Source organism: Taeniopygia guttata, chromosome 9 (genome assembly GCF_048771995.1).
Source record: "Taeniopygia guttata chromosome 9, bTaeGut7.mat, whole genome shotgun sequence".
In the NCBI taxonomy this organism is placed as follows: Eukaryota; Metazoa; Chordata; class Aves; order Passeriformes; family Estrildidae; genus Taeniopygia; species Taeniopygia guttata.
Window position 1 is genome coordinate 2,764,926 of NC_133034.1, and position 25,401 is coordinate 2,790,326.

General features: G+C 44.1%; 1 protein-coding gene and 2 long non-coding RNA genes across 9 annotated transcripts; 2 read left to right on the forward strand and 1 right to left on the reverse strand.

Annotated features, from left to right (window-relative positions):
* Positions 1–17: 17 nt before the first annotated feature.
* Positions 18–2,086, forward strand: LOC140684675 (uncharacterized). Its single transcript, XR_012057300.1, has 2 exons — positions 18–253; positions 1,895–2,086. It is a non-coding gene; the product is annotated as an uncharacterized lncRNA (long non-coding RNA).
* Positions 2,078–24,837, reverse strand: KLHL24 (kelch like family member 24). Of its 7 annotated transcripts, none has more exons than XM_030280917.4 (8): positions 24,753–24,826; positions 24,550–24,652; positions 17,220–18,207; positions 12,126–12,310; positions 11,110–11,228; positions 9,856–10,044; positions 9,212–9,400; positions 2,078–8,073 (listed from the first exon to the last, which is right to left on the reverse strand). In XM_030280917.4, the coding sequence occupies exons 3-8, from the start codon at positions 18,137–18,139 to the stop codon at positions 7,873–7,875; spliced, it is 1,803 nt and encodes a 600-aa protein (XP_030136777.1). In that variant the 5' UTR covers positions 18,140–18,207; positions 24,550–24,652; positions 24,753–24,826; the 3' UTR covers positions 2,078–7,872. The 7 variants fall into 7 exon arrangements, with proteins under 7 accessions (XP_030136777.1, XP_030136778.1, XP_072789257.1 ...); XM_030280918.3 differs by lacking the exons at positions 24,550–24,652; positions 24,753–24,826 and adding exons at positions 22,083–22,164; positions 23,466–23,638; XM_072933156.1 differs by lacking the exon at positions 24,550–24,652 and having other exon boundaries at positions 24,753–24,837.
* LOC115496469 (uncharacterized) lies at positions 23,154–25,401 on the forward strand. Its single transcript, XR_003961972.3, has 2 exons — positions 23,154–23,533; positions 25,115–25,401. It is a non-coding gene; the product is annotated as an uncharacterized lncRNA (long non-coding RNA).

Genomic DNA, 25,401 nt, shown 5'->3' on the forward strand with positions numbered 1-25,401 from the left:
GGGCCGGAGCTGCCGGGCCGGGCACCGGGAGCGCCCTCGGGCCGGAGCTGCCGGGCCGGGCACCGGGAGCGCCCTCGGGCCGGAGCTGCCGGGCCGGGCCGGGCCGGGGCCGCGCGGCTCCCCCGCGGCGGAGCGACCGAGCAGCGGAGAAACCGAGATGGGCGACGCGGTCGGGGTCGTGTATGGAGAGGCGGATGCAGTGATTTGATCCTGACCTGCTGTTTGGAACAATCGTGGTTTAACGTGTTAAAAGGTCTGAGGAGGACTTTTTAGCGTGGAAGATATTTCACGGAAGAATGATCGAGGTGCTGAAGCGTGTTCAGAGAGTGGCAGCGGAGTTTGGGAAGGGGCTGAGCACAAGTCCTGTGAGGAGCAGCCGGGGGAGCTGGGGGTGCTCAGCCTGAGGAAAAGGAGGCTCAGGGGACATCACGGCTCTGCACAGCTCCTGACCAGGAGGCTGCAGCCAGGTGGGGCCCGCCCTGCTCTCAGGGAACAGGACAGGATGAGAGGACATCGCCTTAAGCTGTGCTAGAGGTTCAGGTTGGACATTGGAGGAAATTCTTCACAAAAAGGGTGATTAGGCATTGCTATGGGCTGACCGGGGAGCCGGTGGAGTCACCTTCCCTGGAGGTATTTAAGGAAAGACTGAATGTGGCACTTAGTGCTGCGGTCTAGTTGTCACGGTGATGTTCAGTTCTAGGCTGCACTCGATCTCTGAGATCTTTTCAGCCTAATTGATTCTGTGATCCTTTGATTAGCAGCAGAAAAGACTCAAGAAGGGAGTCCTGGAGTGATCGAGCTGCAGAGAGCAGGGGCTCCCAGCATGGGGCAGGATGGGAGCCCTGGTCTACCCTTAGATAGGCTTCAAAGAACCCTTATACTTAATACTCATCATACTTCATATTCTCAAATCAGAGCTAAACCAGTGCAATGGGTGCGGTTAATGCCATGGTTTGTGTTTGGCTCTGGCCAGGCTGCAATACCTCTGTCAGGTACAGCTAATGGTATCAATGCTATGGTCCATGGCAGCCTCAGGCTTCATGCAGTGAGCCCTGAACCAGCACAAATTAACATCCTGTTCACTCTTGGATTGGCAAACTGATTTATGAGGCCACTGATTAGCAGGTCTATGCTGAATGTCCAAAGCTTAGCCCTTAAGGTCTTCTCATTTCAGGATTACTACTACCCTTTCTGACACTACCAACCTTTCTTTCTGCCAGATGTGAAGTATGGCAGATTGATGGAGACTGTTCTTAAACACAAATCAGTATCCTATTCACCAGGAATGACTGTAGTGTATTTTAATTTTATTTTCTTCCTTACTTCTGCTTAATGGAAAGAGGAAGAAGCTGTTCTTAGAATACTGCCACCAGTTGACTGTCTTTAAGATGTAAAATATCTTAAGGTGGGCTTTTCAGCTCTCAAAAGTATTTCGATTGCTTTGCAGTCTGTGGGGATTCCCTTTGATTTTTGTCCCAATTACTTCCTTCTGCAGTAAGCTGAGCTTCTGCAAGCACTGAACTTGCCTGAAAGTTGCTTTTCTGCAGCAGGAGCCAGTCTGGGCTGTACCCGAGCCTGGCCACACTGCAGCCTTGCCCCCTGCTCTGCCATGTGTGTGTGGCATCTTGAGATGGCCAAGCCTCCAGTTTTAGAATAAACCTACAGGATTCTGTCCAAACCATGTTTTGCTAGTGACCTTCCCAATGTTTTGTTACCTTTTCCCAATTTCCTATGCTGGTTTTGCCTTCTCAGTCCGTTCACATTTTCTTCTCATCACAATACCCAGGACTAACCCAGTATTTCATATCCCACTCCCTGCTTTTTACTTTTTCCAGTTTTCTTTCAAGTTTGCTCTTCTGTGCAGCCTCCAGCTTGCCTTTATTCCCCATGGTAGGGCAGAAAGATCAGCAGAGAAAACTCTAGACTGGGAGGCAGAAGAAGAGATCAAAGGAGAGAGACTGCACAAGGGGCAGAATCCAACAAGTTACATGGCCCAAAAAAGCAGGAGGGAGTTTCCTCCTTGTACCACCAAGCCCCACCCTGGAACTTCTCATAAACTAAATAAACCACAGTGAACTATTCAAAAGGCAAATGTTTATTAGATACACTGAACTTTAAAAAACTTCCAAAGAATTATGCAAGAAGTATATTTAAATATAGCAGGTGTTACTGCAGTTATGCTACATTACAAAATCACTTTTCTACTGTCAGCACAATCTGAAGACCTTAATGTTGTGTGTGAGATCCGTTACATCGACTCTGGCACACAGTAAGTGGTCTGAGCTTTCCTGTTCAGATGTCATTTGTGCTGCACCAGGCTGTTCTTGAGGGCAAGATCAGCTCTCCGTGAACTACAGCTTTTATGTTTCAGTAAATAAAGGAACTGGCAAGGAATAACAAGAACTGCTGTTTTCCTCAGCAAAAAAAAGGAAAATATGATTTCAGGCGAAAATATCGTATGAGTAACTGTTCAGGAGGTAAACTCTCTTTCCATGGCCAAGTAGTTCCTATTAATCTGACTCCAAAGTGCTACAGGTGCACCAAAAGGAGAATGACTCATAGGTCCAGCATTTACACAGATGAAATTAGTAAAAGTACATTACATTCAAGTCTCTTGATTTGCTTATTGCCATGCTGCACCATATTATTGCTTCATATTTTGTATCTTGAACAAGAGGTTGATGACTTCGGAGAGTTCAGAAATATCACAGAGGCTACTGACTAATACAAGAAACTTAACATGTTAAGGACAGGAAGTCAAAGACTAAACTCAGTCCTTTGTCACTGAGGCGTTGCTGGAAACAAAAAATAGAAAAAAACAAATACTGATTTCCCTAGATTAGATCTGCAATAGCACTGTAATAATGGAAGCATTCTAGGCATATTCTAAACAAGAAGTTTAACTGTGCTAATTAATGAATGGCAAGATTTATTTCTCCTAGAAGGACATTAACAGTCTGGACAGTAAGACCAATCATAACAAAGGCAAAAAACTGGGAGGAGTAATCCAAACTCTTCTTCAAAATAGATAAAAATATAAGTGAATTCAAGGCACAGGTATTTTCAAATTTAACACACATTTTCTTTGGAGCTAATCATACAAACTAAGCCCTGATTATAGTATTAACAAGTTGTACACAGGGCCTTAATGTGCATCACTTGTAACAGCACTATCAGAGAATGATCACAAAATAATTCACATACAGATGTGCACACATAAACATATTAGCATTGGCTGGATCTCTACAGTAGAAAAAAAGAAATATTCCTGCATTTAGCTTACAGTTCTTAGACAGTAACGTTATAATGAACTTGTGTGTGACACAAAGGCAGGGAGCAGAGAACAGTCACAGCTGCTTTGGGCTTGGTGGGAGGCTGGTTACAAAATCGTGATCCATTTTAATTAATGCCATCTGAAATAATTTCATACTGAGAAAACTTGTGTGCTAAACATATTTTACAAAACCCAAAGCACTGCTTGGCCCCCAACCAGATAGCAAGTTTCTGCTTAGAAATTTCATCTTTCCCTGTAGGTTCCTTTTCCGAGTATATGGTGCTTAGATTTTTTTAACCAGGCACAACAAATCATTTCATTTGTAATTTCTTGTGTACACGAGACTGCATTCAGATGAAAGTATTTGCTGTGCCTCACAGTGATCAAGTCTTGTGACATTCTTAATCCTCTTGAATTGGGTTTTGCCATCTTCAGTGGTAAAGAAGAACCCCACAGCTACTTGCCTATTTGGGCAATTCAGAAAAATGAACCCCTGGCTTTCCTGAGCATTGCCACTAGCAGACCATAAGCATATCTGCATCTTTATTGCTCCAGGTGAGTTCAGTGAATTGACAAATATGAAACATTTTTACCACCTGAGTTTCAGCATCTGGAATTGCAAACTTAAAAGCATCCTGAACACCTTGGTTTCAGCAAGCCCAGCTAAACTGCAACCCCCAAACACCCTGGGTCTCCTCCTGCCATCTCTGAGCCTGCTCCAATGCTTTTCTCCTGTCTCTGCTCTTCAGAGATGGACTCAGCCCGGGCTCTGCTGGCCAGCACCTGCCCTGTGCCTCGGGCAGGGGCAAACATCAAGTCACAGGCAGGGAGTGGGCCTGCTTCTTGTTCTGCCCCTGCAGCAGTCAGAGACAAGCAGGATAAACAAGGGTTTACCCAAGATAATGAGGTAAACTCAGCTGTTCTGAGGAAGAAACTGAACAGGCAGTAGCACCCTTGCTCTCAAGCACAGGTGACCAAAGCTTCCTCTGAATCTCTGTCCAGGTGAGCATTTCCTCTTCCTCCATCATCAGCCTCTCAAAACTTTGCAATGTTAAAAATACTATTTAAAAAGCTTCAGCAAATTATGGTAAGGGTCCATATCAACATAATCTGCATGAATATCTCTGCTTCAACAGTGTAGAAACAAAGCTATCTTTGATTGGAACGGCATTGATGTCAATCAAAAATAAAAATAACAGTACAGTCTGGACCCCTTTGGTGCTGCAGGGGAAAGCCCAATCCCCCAAATGCCTACCAGACACACCACACTACCAGTATAAAATGGAAGAGATTCCACAAATTATGCCCACTTAACCACTCCCAAGGAGGGAGTCTCCAGGTACAGCTACAAGATTAGCAGGCAATGTTCTGTGGCTGATGGCTGAAGAAGGGGAATGCTCAGCCACAAGTCAAGGGCTAGAGGCTGCACGTGCTGCAGTGATCTGTGATTCAGAACCTTCCAGAAGCCTGGCTGCAAGAAAGCATCAACTGTCTTTTCAATTAACATCACACTGCTAAGAACAGAAATGGGCATCAGAATAGATAAAAAATATTTACTCATTTCTGTTTAGCAGAGTGAAGACAATTCTTAGAATTTCTTTTTAGATGTGACTTGGAGATACTTGAGCCCTCTTGTGTATGGTTGGACTGAAGTTACATCTTTGTGCAGGTGCTCTAGAGCTACCAAACTTACTCCCATTTATGATGGAAATAATTTGATTATAGTAGATGACATTAATAATTTTCTCTCCTAGCTGAGACATAGGAAAAAAACTAAAACCAACTTGCTGCTCAAGCCCATAAACTGCAAGCATCTAGATATGCATAAGAGAGGTTAAATCTCTGAATCCATCTATACCTACGTGAAATGCATTGGAGAACAAGTGGCTCAGGAATGCAACTTCCAAATTAATGCATCCTTCTAGAAAAATGGTACATTTTCATTAAATCAAGGTCAAATTGTTATTTTCTAGTATATCTAAAAATAATTGTTGTAACAGAGAAGGCCATAAGTGCAAATTATTTACAGAGTAAACAAGAAGAAAAACTCACTGCCTTTTTTAAAGAAATCATTGCTTAAGTAACTGCTATTTAGCAGTGCTCCATACCTGTAACTGTTCAGCTTTGATACAGATTCTAAAGAACTGTAAGCAGAAGTTTTCTGCATCTACATTTCTGCATTTACTGGTTCATTAAACACTGTCATTTTCAAAAACAGGTAACAGTACATAAATCGTTAAGAAAAGACAACTAAACTAAAAAATGTATCTTCAAAACCTTGGAAAGCAATATCTTGTTATTTACAGAGTAGTGCAGTATTATAAACACAGATTAAATGACACTGTTCTATACCTACAGAATAAGCACTGTTTAAAAACAGTATAGCATGACAACATTACAAGTCTGACTACAAACAGGAGGAAATCAAAGGAAAGGAGGATGTTTTTCAAATTGCATCTCTCATGAAGTGCTCCTATAGTCTTTGTCATTTTTATTTACAACGATGGCACAAGCTATATATGCTGTTAGTACATAAAATCAGTTACAGGGCAATTACCATTGCAATCAACATACCTTATTCACAGGTACTGAAACTGCCATTTCAAAGTAAAACTTGGTGAGCAAAACAGATGAAACTTAGAAAAGGATTAATTTATCTGATTCATTTGTCTTATATTTCCTAGGGATTTTCTTTTTAGGGCAACGTGAACGCTCAGGCACTGACCTCCTGACTACATCACTGATATGCAATGATTTGTATTTCATCAGTATTCTTACCATATCAAAAGCAGTGTTTGGTATTCAGCTAGAAACTGAAATTTGTGTCCTTTCCTGAGGTTACAAGTTAATGCATCCCAAAGTGCAGCTCCCAGTGCTCTTTAAAACTCATGACCACGTTACTGAAAATGGTGACTCCCAGTTTGGCATAGCTTCGCTGAGGGTCAGAATTTCCATCTCATGAAGAAATACTCTGGGAAAACAGATGAGGAAAGTCCAGTGGAACAAACAACGTTCCAGAGATGGTGCTTGTTTTCACCCTCCTGAGCAAGCACAGAGACCAGAACCCCGAGGCCAGGGCTGGCTCTGCAGGGGTTTTATGGGGTTTTTCTGCCCTGGCACTGACCAACTTCCTTACTGGCTGCTGTCCTCAGAATTCCTTTGAAAGGCAGTTCCTGAGGTTTTTGGTGATTTACAGGAAATTGGTACACAGACAATCCTACTCATTTTCCAACTCCCAAGTACTATTTCAATTTTTATGAACTTTGTGCCTCAACTGTACAACTGTGTACTGGAAATAAGGAGTCCTAGACAGAAATCTAGGGAGGACTTAAAAAAATACCTTTACTGAAAAAAAACCCAACCTAATAATGGTGGTGCATCAAAATACAGGTGCTTCCTAGGCTTCAAAATTATCCAAAACACATCATATGGCTACATGGACAGGTCCACAGATATTTTTCTGGTGAAAGGAGGAACCTTTCCAGAACTTCTTTATTTGGGGTCAAGCAGTTTATTTAGTTAGTTTAACTGTGCTACAGTAAGTGATTGTCTGAAGAAAGGCCAGGAAATACTTGCTGGATACTCTGCAGATGAGACATCCAAAAAACCAACTTATAAGCTGCAGGGCACAAAGTGAAGTCCCCACCTCTATCATTGGGTAATTTATAACGTGATTCAGAAAATTGTGAGAATCCAAAGTTCAACATCCTTTATTTCCTAAATAGTTTAGAAATTGCAGTGAGCAAAGAGTGAACCCAGTAACTCTCAGCCTTCACCCATACTATTCAAAAAGGTAAAAACCGTGATTCAAACTTTGCCTCACAAGTGCATGCCTGAACCCAATGGTTTTCCATGCCATGTAGCCTTGTACTTCTTTGCTGGACAATTCTGAGCACTATGAATAAGTTCCATAGGGTTAATGCACAAAAGCATCACTGCAGTGTGTTGTAGTGGCTCACCAAACAACCAGTTTGTCCTTCAGAAGAAAGCATTTCTTAGAGATTCTCGTATTTGTCCAACGTAGCTTGTTTTGTTGGTGTTTTGGTTTTGCTTTGGTTTTTTGTGTTGTTGTTTTTTCTTCTTTTAAATTTCAACCCATGCATGATCTGACAAAAAAAAATCTACTTGGTTAAGCCAAGTAATCTGCTTTTAAGAATGATAGATGAATTATAATTGAGCTTTTTAAATTGCAGATAATGATCCAGGATGATTCTTTGGGATTTATTTGCCTATGTATTTTTCCCATTGGCAGAATTGGAAACACCTTGAATATATTGCTTTTAAAGACACAGGCACAAATGCTGAAGGCACTTTCCCCAAAAAGCTTTCAAGGTTTTAATTACTAATCGAACGTAGGGCAAACTTTCCGACCTCTGTACAACGTCCTACTCTCATATCAGAGCCCAGGCAGATATATCTGAACTCTGGTTACTGGATAGGTTTGTAGACTAGTTTGGTAAGTTAAATTAACCCCTTTTCTAAAGGCACAGGATATAATTTTCATATGACACTTCGGCAGGGAATTCCCACTTCAGGAATCTTTAAAAAGCCTGTCTTGCAGCAGACCACTGGATTCATTCTTCTTTTTTCAAGAAAAATTACAGTTTAAAGCCTTTTTCATTATATCTATGAATGGTCACACAGCCATGATACGATACTGGCCTGGGCATGGCTGCTACTCCTGTGATAATGCCCGTTGCAGGGTCATAACAAAGAATAGTGTCTGTGGCTTCACCGTTTTCCCGTCTTCCACCAAGGATATAGATTTTTCCATTGCACACAGACATGCCACAGTTCTCCTGTTGCAAGAAATCACAAGGGAACACGCGGTTATTTAAAAAGCAAGGCTTGATTTGTCTGTGTCTGCCCCAGTGCAGGAGGGCAGCACTGCGACTGCCTTTTGTGAACAGCCTGGCCTATAATGTTCCCTCCTGAAAGGGCCGGTGCAAAAGCACAAAAATTGGGGAAAGCAGCAGCACAAGACTATTTCAGGTCCAAGCCTTTACTACATGTAGCTCAGACAAAGAGAACAATGGAATACAACTGAACACTGTGCTTACCACTGAAAGATCTGAGAAAGGGAAAGGAGGAGAGAACAAAGGTTTTCAGAAGAGGGACTACAGTGGGTACTATTAATGCAAAGAATGGGAAAAAGGAGAAGCACCTTAGAGGAGTAACAGATAATAAAGAGGGATGTAAATGTGGAGAGGAAAAAGGGCATAACTAAAAACAGTGCACAAGAAAATTCAGCGCTATGTCTTACTTGAAACAGAGATAGGGTTTTATTTCTTCCTCAAAAGCAGGCATGGAAAAAATACTCATTTAAATAAAAAACAAAAATTAAAACAGAGGAACGGCTGGGGAAAAAAGGACAAATTTCTCTTAAGGTAATACTACAGAATATATGATTGGTGTTTTTAAAACATGGGGAAATGTAACTGCTGCACACACACTTCACTACTGAGCGGACTCATTCAAATCCTGCTTGGTGTCCCACGTGTGGTCACTGCTGAAGTCAGACACTTTCTGTGCTGCACAGTGGGTCTTTTTCACACTATAAGAACAGCCTTCAGTATTTCCTGGTACACTGAAAGGCTTTAATCAATTATAAGGAAATTACTCCCTTCAGTCTAAATGACAACATGCAACAGAAGGTAATGTCTATGCAATGAAATCATCGTCCACTATGCTGTTCTTCAACAGTAACAGCTCTCAAGCAGAGCCTGGACTGCCTAAGTGACACCCAGCTGAAAAGCTCCTGGTTTAGAAACTTCCTCTTCTGTGATGTTTTGAGTTACACAGATGGAGAGGCAAAGCAAGAATGGAATCAGAGATGCAATTCTATCAGGGATAAGCAAACGTATACTTATTTAATGCCAAGATAACAATGTCAAAAAGTACCTTTCAGCTGTCTATGGGTTTTTGATTGGTAATTACCTGTCTGCTGAATGTATTCTGTACATGCATCCAGTAGTCCTCAATGGGGTCATAGCAGTAAATGGCTTTGGTGAGCCCGCCAGCAACGTAGATCAGGTTGTTGAGGGACACGGCCGTGATACATCTCTTGGCAATGGGGATGGTGGCACGGAGCAACCAGGAATTGGTATCAGGATCATAGGACTGAACCTGGAAACAAGGACAGGCCTTTCAGACTGAGAGCCCAACTGAAGGATCAGCCTGGCATGCCCACACAGGTTACACCAGGTAGAGACAAGGCACAAGTGCCTCCCCAAAGTAACCGGAGTCAACCTACATGCAGATCCATGTATCAATAATTTATACATATGTGCAATATTTTACATTGTTTTCTGAACATTCCCACTAAAGAATTGACAGAACTTGTGAAGCCAATGACATATGCAATGTATCCATTAGAAAGACCACAGTAACAGTGGGCTTTAACATTTTAACAGTGGCTCAATTAACGTTTTCTACTTTGTATTTTTTGTATTAGAATAACTCCACACCCCATCCAGCAAAAAACAGTCAACAGTTCAAGCAGATCTCCTGCAGGCCCTGGTTTTAAACCAGCAATCCAGTTTGCTGTGTACAGAAGATGCAACCCAACAGAGCTAACTGACCTTGTCAGAACAGGTGTTGTCATCAGGGCCACCCCCGATGACAAAGAGTTTGCCAACACAGCTGGTGACAGCCGGGGAGCTCACAGCCTCCTTCAGGGGAGCCACCTCAGTCCAGCGGTTGGAGAAGGAGTCGTAGCACTCCACACTGCTCAGCCGGTTCTGCCCATCGTAGCCTCCCACCACATACACCTGCACAAAGTGGTGAAAACAACCATAATTTCGTGTTTACAGCAGGTATTGCATTTAAATATCAAATTAAATTAATTTAAGGCTGATTTGCTAGTTTTGTCAAGGGACACATTCCTCACATTTTTTATTTATACACAGGAGGAGAAGAATATGGTCTGAAAATAACAGGTAAAGACTCCCTGGAGAATTCCATTCACTCACATGTAGAATGACACTGCAAACACATGCCAAAGCATAGTATTATTAATACTGCAGTAGAAACTTCTTATTTGAATAGCATTTGTTAGAAAAGGCATTCCTCTGTATTTCTCTTTATTTTAGGTAACATTCAGCAACAACAGCAGCAGCAAACGCCCATCTGAGTTTACCTTTGCATTTCTGGCATTTTGCTTTTTCCCTACTTGCTTACTGAAGTATTTCCTCCTCTCAGTTTGTAAACTCTACTTTCTTGTCTCTTCTTTCATATTTAGGAAGCAGAGCTCCTCATTATTTGTGATTACCTTCTTCCCTCTGCTTGCTTAGCTGCACGTTTCATCTCTAAGAAGACCAAGTGACACCACATGCACATCTTGTCTAACTTTCAGTAAGGGAGTCCCAGCTAGTGGTTTTATGGTCAGGCATATTTGCCTTCAAAATATATCAAAACCTCCCATTTCCACACGACGTGTTCACTTAATTTCAATATAAAACACTAAATAAAACTGCTGACATTCAGTAGTACCAGTTTCTGGTAATAAATACATAAACTGTTAGACAGCACTTTTGAAGCACAGGCAAATCCAGATGCTTCTTTGCTTCCCAAAAAAATTGTTTATTGGAAATAAGCCACTTCAATGACTAAAAAGCAAAACCCCAAAAAAATAAATGAGCAGTAAGATGAATTTCATGTCCATGGGTAGTGTCTGACTGATGAAGAGCCTAATTGTTTGAAGTATTTAATTGAAAATACATATTTTTTAATTATTTGATATTAATCACAAAGTAATACTTAAGTACTTTCTCCTCTGTTTTCTTACATACAGCAAACATTCCCACTATAAAAAAATTAAAATATACTTCTCTTACTTTACCCAGAAGAACAGCCATTTTATGTCTCCATCTGCCTTTATTTAAGGAGGCAACTCTGATCCAAATGTTAAGTTGAGAGTTATAAATCCAGACATCTCGGCTATTGATTCTTCCACCTTTAAAATGAAACATAAGCCAATTTGAACAATTATTGAATGGATAATGCTTCCTGTTAACATGCCCCTCTAGAGTGGGCAGTGAAAACTTTATATCCCTTTTTGGGATGCAACAAGGATCTATCAGTATTTATACATTATACTGAATAAGTAATTTGCAGTGGATTTCAAAGATGAAATCACACAGTAAATTGTTTTCCTCACACTTTCCTTTCCCATAATGCTGAAATCACACCAGATTATTTCTTGAAGTTGTGATGCATTTTACTGGCTTTTGCCCAAGCTCCTTCCTGTACTTAGTCACCACCCAGATGAGACCCTAGAAATGCCCTGCCCGTGGCACATCCCTCCCAGCCCGTCCTCTGCCCGCTCTGTGGGCATCTCCTTGGCTTCTCACTTTGTTCAGATGACACAGCACACACACCTGAGGAGACCACCTCTTTGGTTAAACCAACACACAGAGCCTGCTGTCTGAACACCAGCTGCACCCTGTCATCTTCCCTTGCTAAAGCTCTGAATGTGCTGCTGGGAAAAGCCTGCTCAGGGTTTTTTGTCTGTAGTTTTCCCAGCTGTTGCTGCACACAGGCTCCTGCTGTATTTCACAGCAGGAAAAAAGCTGGTCTCTTTTAATACAACTGATGTCCTGGAATCAACTGTAAAAAACTGTGGATTCATGCCAAACAAGGACTCCAGAAAACACTTTTGTTTACAGTAAGATTGTGCTGGGGCTGGTGTTCACAGCAGCAAGTGACTTTCAGCTGAGCTTCTGGAAGTTCACAGTACAAAGATCTGCCACGCTACTTCAAAAGCAAACCAAAACAAACACACCCCATCAACAGGACACAACAAAAACCAACCAAGCAAAGAAAGAAGTCGATGTTTTTGGCGGTTCTTCACCTGAAACAAGAATATCATTCCGCAGAGCACACACCGCATACTCAGACTTGGTGAACTCTGGAAGTTTAGCCAGTGACTTCCACTCTCCTGTCACAGGATCATAGCACTCCGTGTATGGCAAATTGAACCCTCCAACTCGTTCACAGCCTCCAACAACAACTATCACCTCAGAATAACCAGTTGATCTAAAAAAGTGAACACAGAAAATTAAGATGTAGGGGATATTAGTATAGGGAGGCCAAACAACATTGTCTTCAAAATTTGTGAAAAGCAGAAAAAATACTATTTAGCTTTAACTTCATAACAAGAATGAAAAAAAGAAAACAGAAGAAAGAATCATTTAGCAAACAGGTTTTCACTGTTTCCAGCTGTCTCATTACACAGCAGGTTACCACACTGACAGGAGTCCTGTGTAAGTGGTGGAGTTGTACTGCACAATGCTCTATGTAAAAACCATGTAATTAAATAACACAGAAAGCCTTTACTATAATAATGGTTTTCCTTTGACTGTACACATAGATCAGAAACAGAGTTCAAGCCAGGCTGGAGACAATGAGATAAACAATCTGTTTCACAATTAAATCAGTCTTCATTCCCCCTGCTGAGCTTCACAAAATTAGTAATACTTTACAGCACCTAAATATTCCAAGTGTTTAAAAGCAGAAGGAATGTAGTCACCAAAACAAGGAAAAAAAAAAACAACCTTAGAGCCAGTGCACAGTAAAGCAGAAAACAGCAGTGACAGGAGGAAATATAAAGGAATACTGAAATAAAAGTTCAACCCTAAAACCAAAAACTACAACTCAGTGGGATTAAATCAGGCATTAGACAGCAATGTATCCAAACAGACCTTTAAGTTCTATTCCACACACTGATTCTCCTTCTATTAACCACATTATACATATTCTGTATTCACAGCAGTAACAAAACTTATTTAGCAAAAATTAATGCACATTTGAATGCAGAGAATCAACCAACTATCTTTGATGTGCAAATCACACTGTGACCACATTTTTTCCTCCTCTCAGACTTATGATTTCTTGTCAGCATTTGTCAAACTCCTTTCCTTTCAGAGCATTTTCAAATTAAAGCACTTTGCACTGACATAGTTATTTCAAGGACTGCTGTCAGTTAATCAAAACTGAATGTAAGACTGATTTTATTTCTGATGAGCCTTTTTGTTGTGCTGTGCTTTCTATGATCCCACTGTGAAGAGGTATCTCATAGAACAGACGCTCCTGCCACTGCTGAGTACTGCAGTGTTATCCCAAAAATAAAGAAGAGATTTATGACTGGATTTGAGATAAAAGTTCCATGATCTGTCCCTAAAATCCCTAACATGATCTTATGTACATATTCACCTATAAATCCAGATAAGGCTTTCCCTGTTTTGAAACATCATGAAAAAAACTCATGAGCCCATCTATCACCTTGTCACCACACACCAAATGGAAATATTCCATAGATGTTTTTACCCAGAATACTGTAAACAGCCAAAGGCAATGCTAAATGCTAACATCCTACAGGATGAGATAAATGCTGAGGAATGATCTTACACACCTGAACCCAGCAGAAGAAATTCTTGTCAGCTGCTCAGCTTTGAAGTCACGCTCCTTCCTGGTTTCTATGTATTTACTGTTTACTGGTTTTTGCTTTTTTGAGGAACAACTCTGTAAAGAATCTCTCAAAGGGTAAGAGACGGGAAGTTCCTGTGCCAACAAAGCATTGCCCAAGAAAAGAACTTCCATAAAAGCAAGACATTCATCTCGTAATTTGCCTTAGAAGCAAGCCCAAAGACACCAGCTAATTGTGTACAAAGAGGTTTATCTGTGCATTACTTTCTAGATTAGAATTAAGGCCTCCATTCACCTACTGTAAAGATCACTGTGACAGATTATCTGTCTGGTTTAAAACTAAATGAACCAAAAAACTTTGCTCGGAGAGAGCTTTTTATGAATTGCTGTAATGGAGCTTTTCAAGAAAATATTCATTTAGCACAGTATTTCAAATCCAAAGAGAACAAAAAAATTTCCTAACATTACCTATATGACCAGATTTTTTTCTTCAGGAAATAAAAATTTTCTCCATTGTAGTTTCTTGACCGAGTCTTGCACTGTGCAGGTTTTATAGTTAGTTCCAAATACTTTTTTTTTTTTTTTCCAAATGACAGAGCACACATCCATTTTTAAAAAGAGTAAAATGCGGTAGGAATACACAAAAAGAACATTCAGGCAAAGGCTAATTCCAGAAAAGAACTAAGGCTATATTTAAATGAAGGTTAGAAAAAGCTGTGACCTCAACCAGTAGTACAGGAAGCCCTTCTTGTAGCCCTCAGAAGACACAGCGAGAGCAAAGTAACACCGGTGTTAAACCAGGCTGTAAAGATTCCAGGAGACACCATCCCACCAAGAATGGGGGCATGAAACAGAAAAGAGGGAGTGGAAGAACCAACAGTGCCATACAATTCCATGCATTTCCAAGAGCAGGCTTTCCTGGGGTCCTGAGCTCCACACACACCCCTTGATGAGGTGAAAACGCCAACCAGCACACCATGAGCAGGACTGAAGAACTTGTGGTAGCTCAAACAGACCACGTTCAAAACCATGGTAAGTTCAGAAAACAAATTACAGAAATTCAAACAAACTACAGAAATTCTAGAAAATCACTACTTTTTTCTTCCTCGCTGTTAAATCAATTTTGAGTAGTAAATGAGGTAGCAGGCAAAATGTAAAGTGAACTAGAAACCCATCTCCAAGTGGGAAAAATAAGGGACTACATTAAAGCTTTCCAAAGGCAACCGAAAAGGACATGTTAAAATGTATAAACATCCTGGTTAAAGAGCACACTCAGGTACTGTTCAACAGCAGCTTTGCTCAAAGCCTGAAGGTAACTCAAAGCACACAGCAGTTTAGGGTATGGAAGTGTGCCACTGCTCACTGCCTGCTCTCAGCCTGGAGATTCGGTGTGCAGCACAACGGGAGGCACAGGAGAGGCTCAGAGGGAGCAGGAGGCACAGCCTCAAGATGTCACTGTTGCAGGTCCATGACTGAAAGGCTGTCTCAGAAAGACCTGCACTTGCCAAGGATGCCTTAGTGGCAAAGAGAACAGTTATGCCACACTTTAAACTTTTATTTAACTCTTAACTTACCAGGTAACCGTTCACTGGCTTGAAAAAGAAAAAAAATCAACTTGAATTACAATGTTGTGTGTTCTTTGAAAAACAAGTAGAACACATTTCACCCACAGGTGCATCCATATCCATACAACTGGTAGCAATTTATATCCCCAAGTTTCACTAAAAGCACTGGTGAGGGAATTTTTTATCCTGTAGCCTGTCTCCTTTTAGAAACAGTTTATATAGAAAAGACATTGGAGGAAGGCAAGAAAACAAGAGAAGAGCTCTCCATTGCCCTCCCCTCCCCAAAGCCCCCCAAAATGCTCAAAAAAAGCTGATGAAAACATGGGGGAAGAGGACCTGGGAACTATTTCAAAACATGATCTCTTTTTGCTATAGGCAACGGAAACAGACAACAGAAACAAATGACAAGGAACTATTCCATGAATGTAATATAGAAAAGGGGAAAAAATTCCTGCTGGGATGCCAGCCAGTTTTTCTCTTTGTAAATTACTTCTCTTGTTCCTACTTACTCAAACTCCCACTGCAGTTTAACTCAGCAGTAAAACCAACAAACCCCCTGGCTTTAGAAATCACCTGTATTAGGCAAGTACTTTCATTTGCAAACTGGAGCCCTGCTCTGGGGATGTTCAGAATTTCAAGCACATACATCCCCTACACTGACAGAACTCCTGAGAGTATTTGCCTTCCTCAGCCAATTGAGTAAGAAAAGCAGAATAAACACCAAACCAAACACTGCAGCTTGCAGCCCCCTCCAAGTGTCTGAATTCCAGCCCAGAAACAACCAGTGCAGGAATTCCCAAACTGTTGTGATCCAAAGGCTTGCAAAGACCTCTCACAACAGTTTCCAGCTTGGAAAGCCTGGGTGGGAGCAGGGCTGCAGGCACTTTAAGATGAATTTCGTCTCTCACGGCAGGACTGACGACTGGAAAGCCACTAATGGGGCAAACACTGCCAAGTGGTTTTTTTCCCCTTAAGCAAGCCTTTAACACCTGCCAAAAAAATAAAGGTTCCCTGCAGAGTCACTGTAGAGCAACCACATATGAGTAAGAGTAAACAAAGAAGAGTAACTCCTAATACAATGTCTAGACCATCATTGCATCACCTTAATGTAACATATGATTTTATTAAAAACTGCTCAAATCAGCTGGAGTTAACGATGAACTATCATCTGTACTACCATTGACATGAGGCAGGGAAAATATTTTTCAGGAAAAAAAGAATCATAATAGCCATTGCTCATAAATGCCACTAATGGATTCTTCCTCATTTCTTCTTGCAATTTCAGTCACCTATTTGTGTAACACATTATTAAGCAGCACCAATTCTGAATGATTAAAATGTCACCCAATGAGCATGAAATACTTCAGGAACTGTTTCATGATTCTTTAAAAATACAATATTTGGTTTATTTACAGTTAACAACCTGTTGTCCTGCTCTCTATTACAAATACATATGCTACTCCATCTGTAAAATATTTGTGATGTATAGCAAGGAAATACTCTGAAAACATAATACCCCCATCCACATCCTTTGTGGTGTGCTCTACATTTACATGACTTTGCTACAAAAAGAAAGGTGGGGAAATTGAATGGTTTTCCTGCCAAAGCACAATAAGATCTCTTAAAGATATTGCTATTATATGAAGTAACTTAATATCTCCCTTAGCAAACATTAACCATAAGAAAGTATTTTACTTGCAAGGTAATATAACTTCACTTACCTTTTTTCAGAGCAAAAAAGTGCTCTGTGCAAAAAGACTCATTTATGCACATTCTCCAGAGACACGGGAGCCTCATGCATGTGGGGAAGCACAGAAGCATAACTGCAGCAGCTCCAGAGTTTAGCAAAGTAAAATAATCTGCAAAATATTCTTCTCCAGGCATGCATATATCAAACATCTGTATATCAAATTATGTCTTTCTGCAGAAAAAAAAGGTTAAAAGAATTTCCTCACCTGCGTGGCCTAGTTCTGGGAGACATCATCTCGTTTCCAAGGATATGGTATCGCCTGGCTTCGTGCAGCAGCTGATAGCACTCTGGGGAATTCTGGATCAGCTGGTCCACTTCCACAGTCTGAACAAAGTAGTTGGGGTGCAGGAGCGGGAGCCTGACGTGCGTCAGGAGCTCGTGGAGCACGGGCCGGCGCAGCTCGACCGCGCGGTACACCCAGCGCATCACGGCCTCGAACACCATCTCCTCCTTGCTGATCACCAGCTCGTCGCTGCAAATGTAATCAATAAGCTCGTCCTTCCCCAGCTCCAGGAATTCTTCGTGCTGGGACACATCCTCAAAGGTCTGCAGCGCGAAGTTCCTGCACTTGGTGAACAGCGTCTTGAGCGAGTGCGTGTCCGCGAAGCGCTGGATGCCCAGGCAATTGCACGGATCCAGCTGCTCCTCCAGGAACTTGGCGCAGGCGTCACGCAGGACGCTGATCTGGAACAGGCTCGACGTTTCGAAGAGATACTGCACGTTCTCCGTCGTGATCTTCACCTTGCCCGTGTACACGTACTGCAAAAAGCAATCCATGGCTTCGGCAAAGATGCCGTTGATCTCCACCAGCATCTCCCGGCTCTCCCTGTGGTCGTTGCAGAACATGGCTCGGAAGTAGCTGCTGCAGGCCGAGAGCACGGCGCGGTGGCACGGGAACTCCCGGCCCTCCACGCAGATGATGACGTCCGTGAACAGCCGGCTGTCTCGGAATTCATTGAAGATCTGGAGAATGCTTTCTGCGTGGGATGATCCCGAGGAGAAGTCGAAAAACTCAGGGCCTGACAACGATTTTGGGTCCATTTCAAAAACTTTCCGCTTGGTTGCAGGGGAATCTCGTATCCCGCTATCCTCTCTATTCAGTCTGCGTCCCAATATTAGTACCATTGTTACATCAGTTGGCTATAGAGTCATTGAGAAAAACTTGCAGAGGTTCTCCTTCTCAGTGCAACGGTCTGAAAAATTAAAACACCTTGGTATTCAGTCTGACACACTCTTAGCTGCATCACAGGAATTAGACAAGATACTTGTTTGCTCACTCTAAGAATTGGTGAAACTGTTGACCTTTCTTGGAGGTGGCACAGGGCAAATTAGTGTGCACCTTGCCCAGGGCAGTGCATCACTGCCAAGCATTAAATGCAAAATGTACCCAGAAAACAGCTGCCTGGGACATTCTGGGCAATTTCTGAATGTCCCAGAATCGCTGGTACTGCATTAGTGTGCAAGGTAAAAAATCTCAAGATCTGAGCTCCAGCAAATCACCTGGCTGACAGAAGCCAAATTTCTCCTGAATAATGATCAAGAGCTTCAACTTTTGCCTTTTTTCAGTGTGGTCCTCATTTCAGCTGAAGCCTCCAAAATACTAATATAACAGCACTTGTCAAAAAGGGAGGGGGAGAAGACTGAAATTTTAAAAGCAAAAATTTAATTGAGTAACCACTCCATTTTCATTATAAAGTCTATCATAATGAAGTCTTATAACGCTAGAGTTAAATAGCAACCTGTGATCTCAACAACTAACCTTGACAGTAAGTTTCTACCTGTTCATTCCTAACATCTAAAAATTAGTTCACTGATAATCTATGATTCAATTAAAAATTAATGTAAACTGCTAGCACACACAGATCAGAATGAAAGATGAACTACAAGTTTTTGTGTAAAAGTACTGGAAATATGAACAAAGGGCAACTTGCTGAAGACAGGGGATTTTCTGTTTCCAAAGCACTACTGGCAAAAAATTATAAGCAGAAGTTTTTGCTTGAACACCTTCCAGTTTCAAGTACAAGTGTAAAGGTTCCTCCCAGCATGCAAACACACACTCACATTATCAGAGCACTGAAGTTGCAAAAATCAAATACTCAAACGTTCGTGTGTGCCAATATTAAAGTGTGTAGGTGAAGAAAATGCAGCTGACTTTGCAAATAGCACACGCTAGAGGAACCAACCTACCACAACAGGGCTTTTTGCTTCTCCTGAGCTTTAAAATGACCTGGATGAATGTACACCAAGACATACTGAGGCAGCAAGAGGTTGGCAAAGCACTCTCTCAGGCCTGGCATTGGCACAATTCCAATTGCTTGTAATATTTATTTGTATGGCTACAAGGACACAAAGTGAGTTATTTTCAAGCTTAGGGAAACTTTTTTCATGCCTCCCAAGGTTTTATTCGATTTCCCTGAATCCACAGTCAGGAAACACCAACTCCTCTCAGCAACTTCATTTCCTGATGAGCTCCCATCCTCAGAGCTGCAATTACCCAGTCCCAGACTGGCCACGTCACCACTTAATATAGAACACAATGAATGTGCTTTTTTTAAACAGCCTTTTTACACAGCACCTTTAAAAGGCACCATCTGAACAAACAGCAAGGAAAGAATGCAGGCTGTCCCTTCACTCATTGAGAAAAGAGGTTCTAAAACTATATCACGTCCCCAATAAAATTTTTTACACAAATTTACAAGGTAGATTCTTGGTCTGGGGCTCATTTACCCTACAAAATACTTAATTTTAATTTGACTTAAATTAGGACCAGTTGTCACATTGATGCCTGAAAAACGCTGTTGCAATGAGCCTATCTAACAACTGATTGCTTCAGAGAACTAACAGGCACAAACAATCTGATCTGTAGCTGACATTCTATCCCCCTATTGCACAATCACTTCACCCTGGAATGACACAGCCCCGATACAAAACAACACCAGCAACCACCCCCAGCACCTCAGCAGCTCTGCTGCCAAAATCCTGCCCCTGCACTGAATTCCAACTGCAGCTAGCTAGGTACTACTCGCATGAGGAAGTGGGCAGAAACAAAGCAGCAGCAGCAGCAAAGGGAAAAATAACAATGCAAATATAAATATAGACACAAAAGGCTGAATTCCAGCATCGCAGATTTAAATCAGGTGAATTTCACAAAAGCTAATGGACCTCTTCCAAAGAAAGTTAGCCTGAAATTAAAATCAAGACCCTGATGTTGCATGAAAGGGCAAAACACAGCAATTAAGTAAAAATTCTTCAAGATGATATCTTTCTCATTATGTGAGAAGTTAAGACAGCACTGTATTATGCAATCATTAATAACCAGAAACAAGGGCTCTGGGCTACAACTGCTCACTGAAGGAAGCAATGTCTTCTTTATGCTTGGAATATCACAAAATTAGTGGTCAGCAAATGTTTTTTTTTACTGTCCTAATAGTTTAAAGAAATGGGAGAATAAAAAAAAAATCCACAGAGTAAAATCTACTCAAGGGAATAAATACTGTAAAATCACAAATAGGATTCTAAAAAGGAGAAAGAACTCCTCTTCATTGCAGAACGTACTGTTTTTAAATGTACTTTCTGTCCAGTTAATTACTTCTGCAGGTTTGCTCCAGCAAAACAATTTCACAAGCCTATCAGTAACAGTGTCACATGTTCAGCTCTATCACATTTACGTGTTGCCTTCCTGCAAATCTTGCTCCAGCAGTTTTAAAATGTCACCTTCCAGCTGCCAAAGTGGGAAATGCAGAGGGGAACCTGTGCCTGAGGTTGAGCTGGATATTGTGCAAAAGGGGGAAATATAGCAGGACAGACCTATCTGCACCTTTCCTGCATGCCTTACCTGCCTAAAGACCCTGCACTGCAAAACACCAATCATTCAGAGAATTAACACTCAGATCTCTTCAATAAGTTTAAACAAAGCAAAAGAAAAATACAATTTTTCCCCTCCAAACACAAGGACTGGGAATTATTTGATTAAAAAAAAAAAATAAATACAAAAGCCACTGAATTGCTTGTCTGATCAAGGGTCAACAAGGACAGATCTTAAGCATTCAGTCTGCCCATTTGAAAAACTAGAAAAGAAAACCAAATCACACTTACAATCAACAGGTTTTATAAATGCTTTCCAAACACAGACATGGCTCTGAGACGGATGTTACCTCACACACGTATTTCTGAGTTAAGCTGGGTTCACCACGAGTTCAGGTTCCTCTATTTCCTTCACCTACACCATCCATAACCTTGTCACACAAGCTGTTCCTCAGAAATACCCTAGAAGCCAGATTCAGAGGCCGCTAGAAGTCTATAAACGTTTGCCCTGACACCTTCTATCAGTAAAGCCTCTTACACAAAATACTGTTATGTTGCACTGAACTCCTCCTTCCTCTGCTGCAACCCGCGGTGTGTCACGCACAGCAGCGCCAGCAGCTGGGTTCCTGTCCCCCGTGTGTCCCCGAGCTCGGGCCAGCCCCTGCAGCGACACCCGGTCCCCAGGTGTGCCCGAGCCCCTCTGCTGCCCTCGGGGTGCGCTGTCCCGTACCTGCGGCTGTGCTGGGCTGCTGCAGTGCCCGGGAGGCGAGTCCAGCCCTGCCCGGCGCGGGCAGCGCCGTGAGGGGAGAAGGGGAGGCGCTGGCGGCAGGCCCGGCAGCACCGTGCGCTGGCACCGGTGTGAGCGTGTGAGCAGCAGCACCCCGCAGACTGCCCCGGCACCCCCAGAGCCGACACCAGCACGGGAACGGCGAGCTCATGGCGAGGCCTGGGAACGGCAGCCGGGGCTGAGCTTTGCGATGGGAGATAAGGCGGCGGCGGCGCCGCAGGTGCGGCACTGAGGGGCAGAGAACGAACCCCGCACCTGCTCCTCCCGCCGAGCAAGAGGGCGTGGGGAAAAACAGCACAACCTTCCCAAACAAACGCAACACTTCGCTTTCCTTCATCTTTCTTTGGGATGTCAAAAAGACCAAAAATGCTGTTGGTTTTAAAGATTTTTTTTTTTTTAACAAAACGGTTATTTAAGATTGGAATGTCTAAGATGAAGTCTTTAAGAATACTGATTAACTAGTAAACAAGAACTGACCGTGATCGAACTGATTGACGTGGTTAAGAGTTAGCTGAACTGCAGAAGTTTTTCATTCTAATGTAGGACACTATCCTGGTTTCTAAAAAAGAAAGAATGTCAAAAGTCAACAGTAATTCAAGCTAGTGACACACACACAAAAAACCCTTAAGTGCCCTCAAAAGTCACCCAGCAAAAAAACAGGAACTGATTTGGACATGAGAGTCACGATTATTAAGTAAAACAAAACAAAAATAAGCATTGAAAAGGGACACCTTGAAACTGCAGAACCCTTTATGTACCTTTTTGTAAACGAAAAGGTCCCTCAGAGGGAAAAAAACCAACTTAAATAATGAAAAAGTGAGGGGGGAAAAGCACACTGCATAATATTATTCACGCATGGGGAAGAAAGAGTGAAAAAGTTCCAGTCCTTCCCCTTTGGCTTCGCTGTCGTTCTTGCACGTGATGCAGATTTTGCTAAACCAAAGCCGAGCCTGAGCACTGGCCACAGCGTTCCAGGGCCCGGGGGTCAGCCAGATGCCAGCACATCCAACACCGGGCAGCGCCCGCCGGGGTGGAGCACGGCCCGGCCGCCCGGGAAGGCGCCGGGGACGCGTGCAGAACGGACCCGGCCGCGCCCAGCCCCGGCACGGCACGGCACGGCACGGCACGGCACAGCACGGCAGGGCCGGGCAGGGCCCGCGGCAGCTGCTGCCGCAGGGAACAGCGCCGGAGCCGAGCGCAGGGAAGCGCGGCCGGAGGCGGCGGCACAAAATGGCTCCTCCCGGCCCGCCCTCCAGCTCACCTTCACCCCGCCGGGCCGCGGCCCCCCCGCGCCCCGGCCAATCCGCGCCCGCGGCCCCCCGCGCCCCGGCCAATCCGCGCCCGCGGCCCCGCCCCCGCCCGCCCGCGCGCCCAATCCGCGCCCGCGGGGGGCTCGGGGGGCTCGCGCCGGTCCGTCCCGCGGGGGCTCCGCGCCCCCCCCGCTCTGCCCGCCGGGCCGGGGGCGCAGCGCCCGCCGGCAGCGCCGGCCGCGGGGCAGGAGCGGCAATAACAACAATAACAACAACAATAACAACAATAACAACAACAATAACAACAATAACAACAACAACAGCTACAGCACCGCACACCGCAGGACACGCACCGCCGCGGCCCCCGGGGCTCCAAGGTGCCCACAGCCCTTCCCCAACGTGGCACCGCCGCCGCGGCGCTGCCAGCAGAGCCCCGGACGCGCTGTCACCTCCGAGCGATTTAACGGTGCCGGCCTACCCCGCGTCCCGGCCTCGCGCCCCGGCTGTTCCGCAGTGCCCTCCGCGCCTTCCCCGGGGGTTCCCGGCCCGCCGTGGGCACCGCACCCCTCGCCCTCCCAGCCGGGAGCGCGCCCCGCCGCCCCGCACTCACAGCCGGGAGCGCGCCCTGCCGCGCTGCGCCCCGCGGAGCCGCCGCCGGGCCGGGGTCGGTCGGGCCGGGTGGGTGTGCGCGGAGCTGAGCGGAGCGGTGCGGAGCGGTGCAGCGCGCTCGGGCCTCTCCGCCGCCGGTCGCGCTGCCAGCGCCGCTCAAAACAAAGGGGCTGGCGGGGCATGTGACCTCCGAGCCACCGCACATGATGTCACCGCTCCGCGCGGCCCTGGGAGCTGTAGTCCCGCCGCCCCGCCCGGACGGCCCCGCTGCCGGCGGCCCTCAGCGCCCCGGGACGGACGGCGGGCACGGCAGAGCCTCGGCGGCAGCAACGATCCGTGGCAGCAGCTGCCGGCGCTGCGAGCTCTTGCCATCGCCGTCCCTTTGCCGGGGACACCCCACGTACCCCACAAGTATATCCCACCCACCCCGCCCCGTGAGCGGGCAAAAGGTTCAGGTGCACCGCAGCAAGCGGCTGCATCGGGAGGGCACCTTCCAGCGGGACGGTCTCTTGTGCCGGCTCTAGGGAGCCCTTCCGAAGCCCTCCAGCAAGCGAATAACACCCTTTCGTGGGGTGGGTGTTCAGCCCACGTGACCAAAACAAAAACCATTACATGAAAAAAATTAACCAAGATAGAATCTTTGTCTACCTGAGCTACAGCTCCACCCAATTAATTCAGAATTTCCAGTTCCTCTTCAACAGTAACACAAAACAGAGTGTCCCTGTCCCTGCTGACCACGGAAAGTCAAGGTCAATTTTAAGCCGGGACGCTTAAAAAAGAGCTCTGCTGTCACAGCTGGGGGTCCCAGTGGTGGCAGCCAGTCAACTGCAAATATAAAAGCAGGACCCTGGTGTCATCGCCCTGTAATTTCAGGAGCAGGTCTGAGCCTGTCCTGGAGCCCAAATTCACTTCATATCCGAAGTATTTGGACACTGGCCCATGCTCCAACACAGGCTGATGGAACATGCCTGGGAGTATGGAAATTTATTTTTGTTCTGCCCTTTAGCATAAGCAAACTTGCGAGCCCATAATGCAGAGCAGCGAGGCGAGGGCAGAGACATGCATGCTTAAATTAAGATCATTACCTGGTACTAAATGAGGCCTTATGCAACGCCGTGGAGCTGATGTGGGCAGCTAACTGGCTGTGTTCTCCTTCCTAGAAGGATGATCTCCCCCTCTGGCCCCTTACTGCCAAGGGAAAGGAAAAAATACAAGTTCTTCTATTAGCTCCCCCCTACTTTTCTCTCCTAAATGTTGGATATCAACCCCAAGTATAATATATCTTTACCTTTTGGTGAACCTCCCCAGTCTTCTGACCCCAGGATATTCCCAGGAGGTGCACCCAGCCGTGTGCTCCTGGCAGTGGCTGACTGTGCTCTGCCACTGAAACTTGAAGAGGAGCAGCGTGTGCTCAGGACTCTGGGGCTGACCCCCTCCGGAGCAAACCAGGCTCAGATTTTCATAGGCTAAACAAGCTCTGATTTCTCCCGGGGTCAGGTAAATTGCAGCTTTGCAAAGCAGTTAGAATTATTAATTAAAATTTTAAAGGCTGAGTTCTGAAAATAGACTGAAAATGTAAATTGATTTTGGTAAGCAAATTGTTTTCACATAGATCTTAAACACTTGAAACCTTCAACTATTCTCCTGCAGAGCTAAAACTCAGAACGGCTTGACGTCATTAGAAACGAGAGCGTTCAGTCAATTTCTCACCCTCTGCCTGGAAAAGCAAGAAGGACCCCAAACAACATAAACAGCAAAGAGAAAATCAGCAGCAAGTTCACTTTGTGGAATACAGGTCTGTTGCAATATCATGTTTCACCCACTGATTATAGGAAACATTCATAACCTGGAGTCTTGCTTGTTACAAAGACATTAAATCTAAAAGTATATGACATAAGAAAAATGTTTTGCTTAAAATAGATTTCTTATCCTTTATA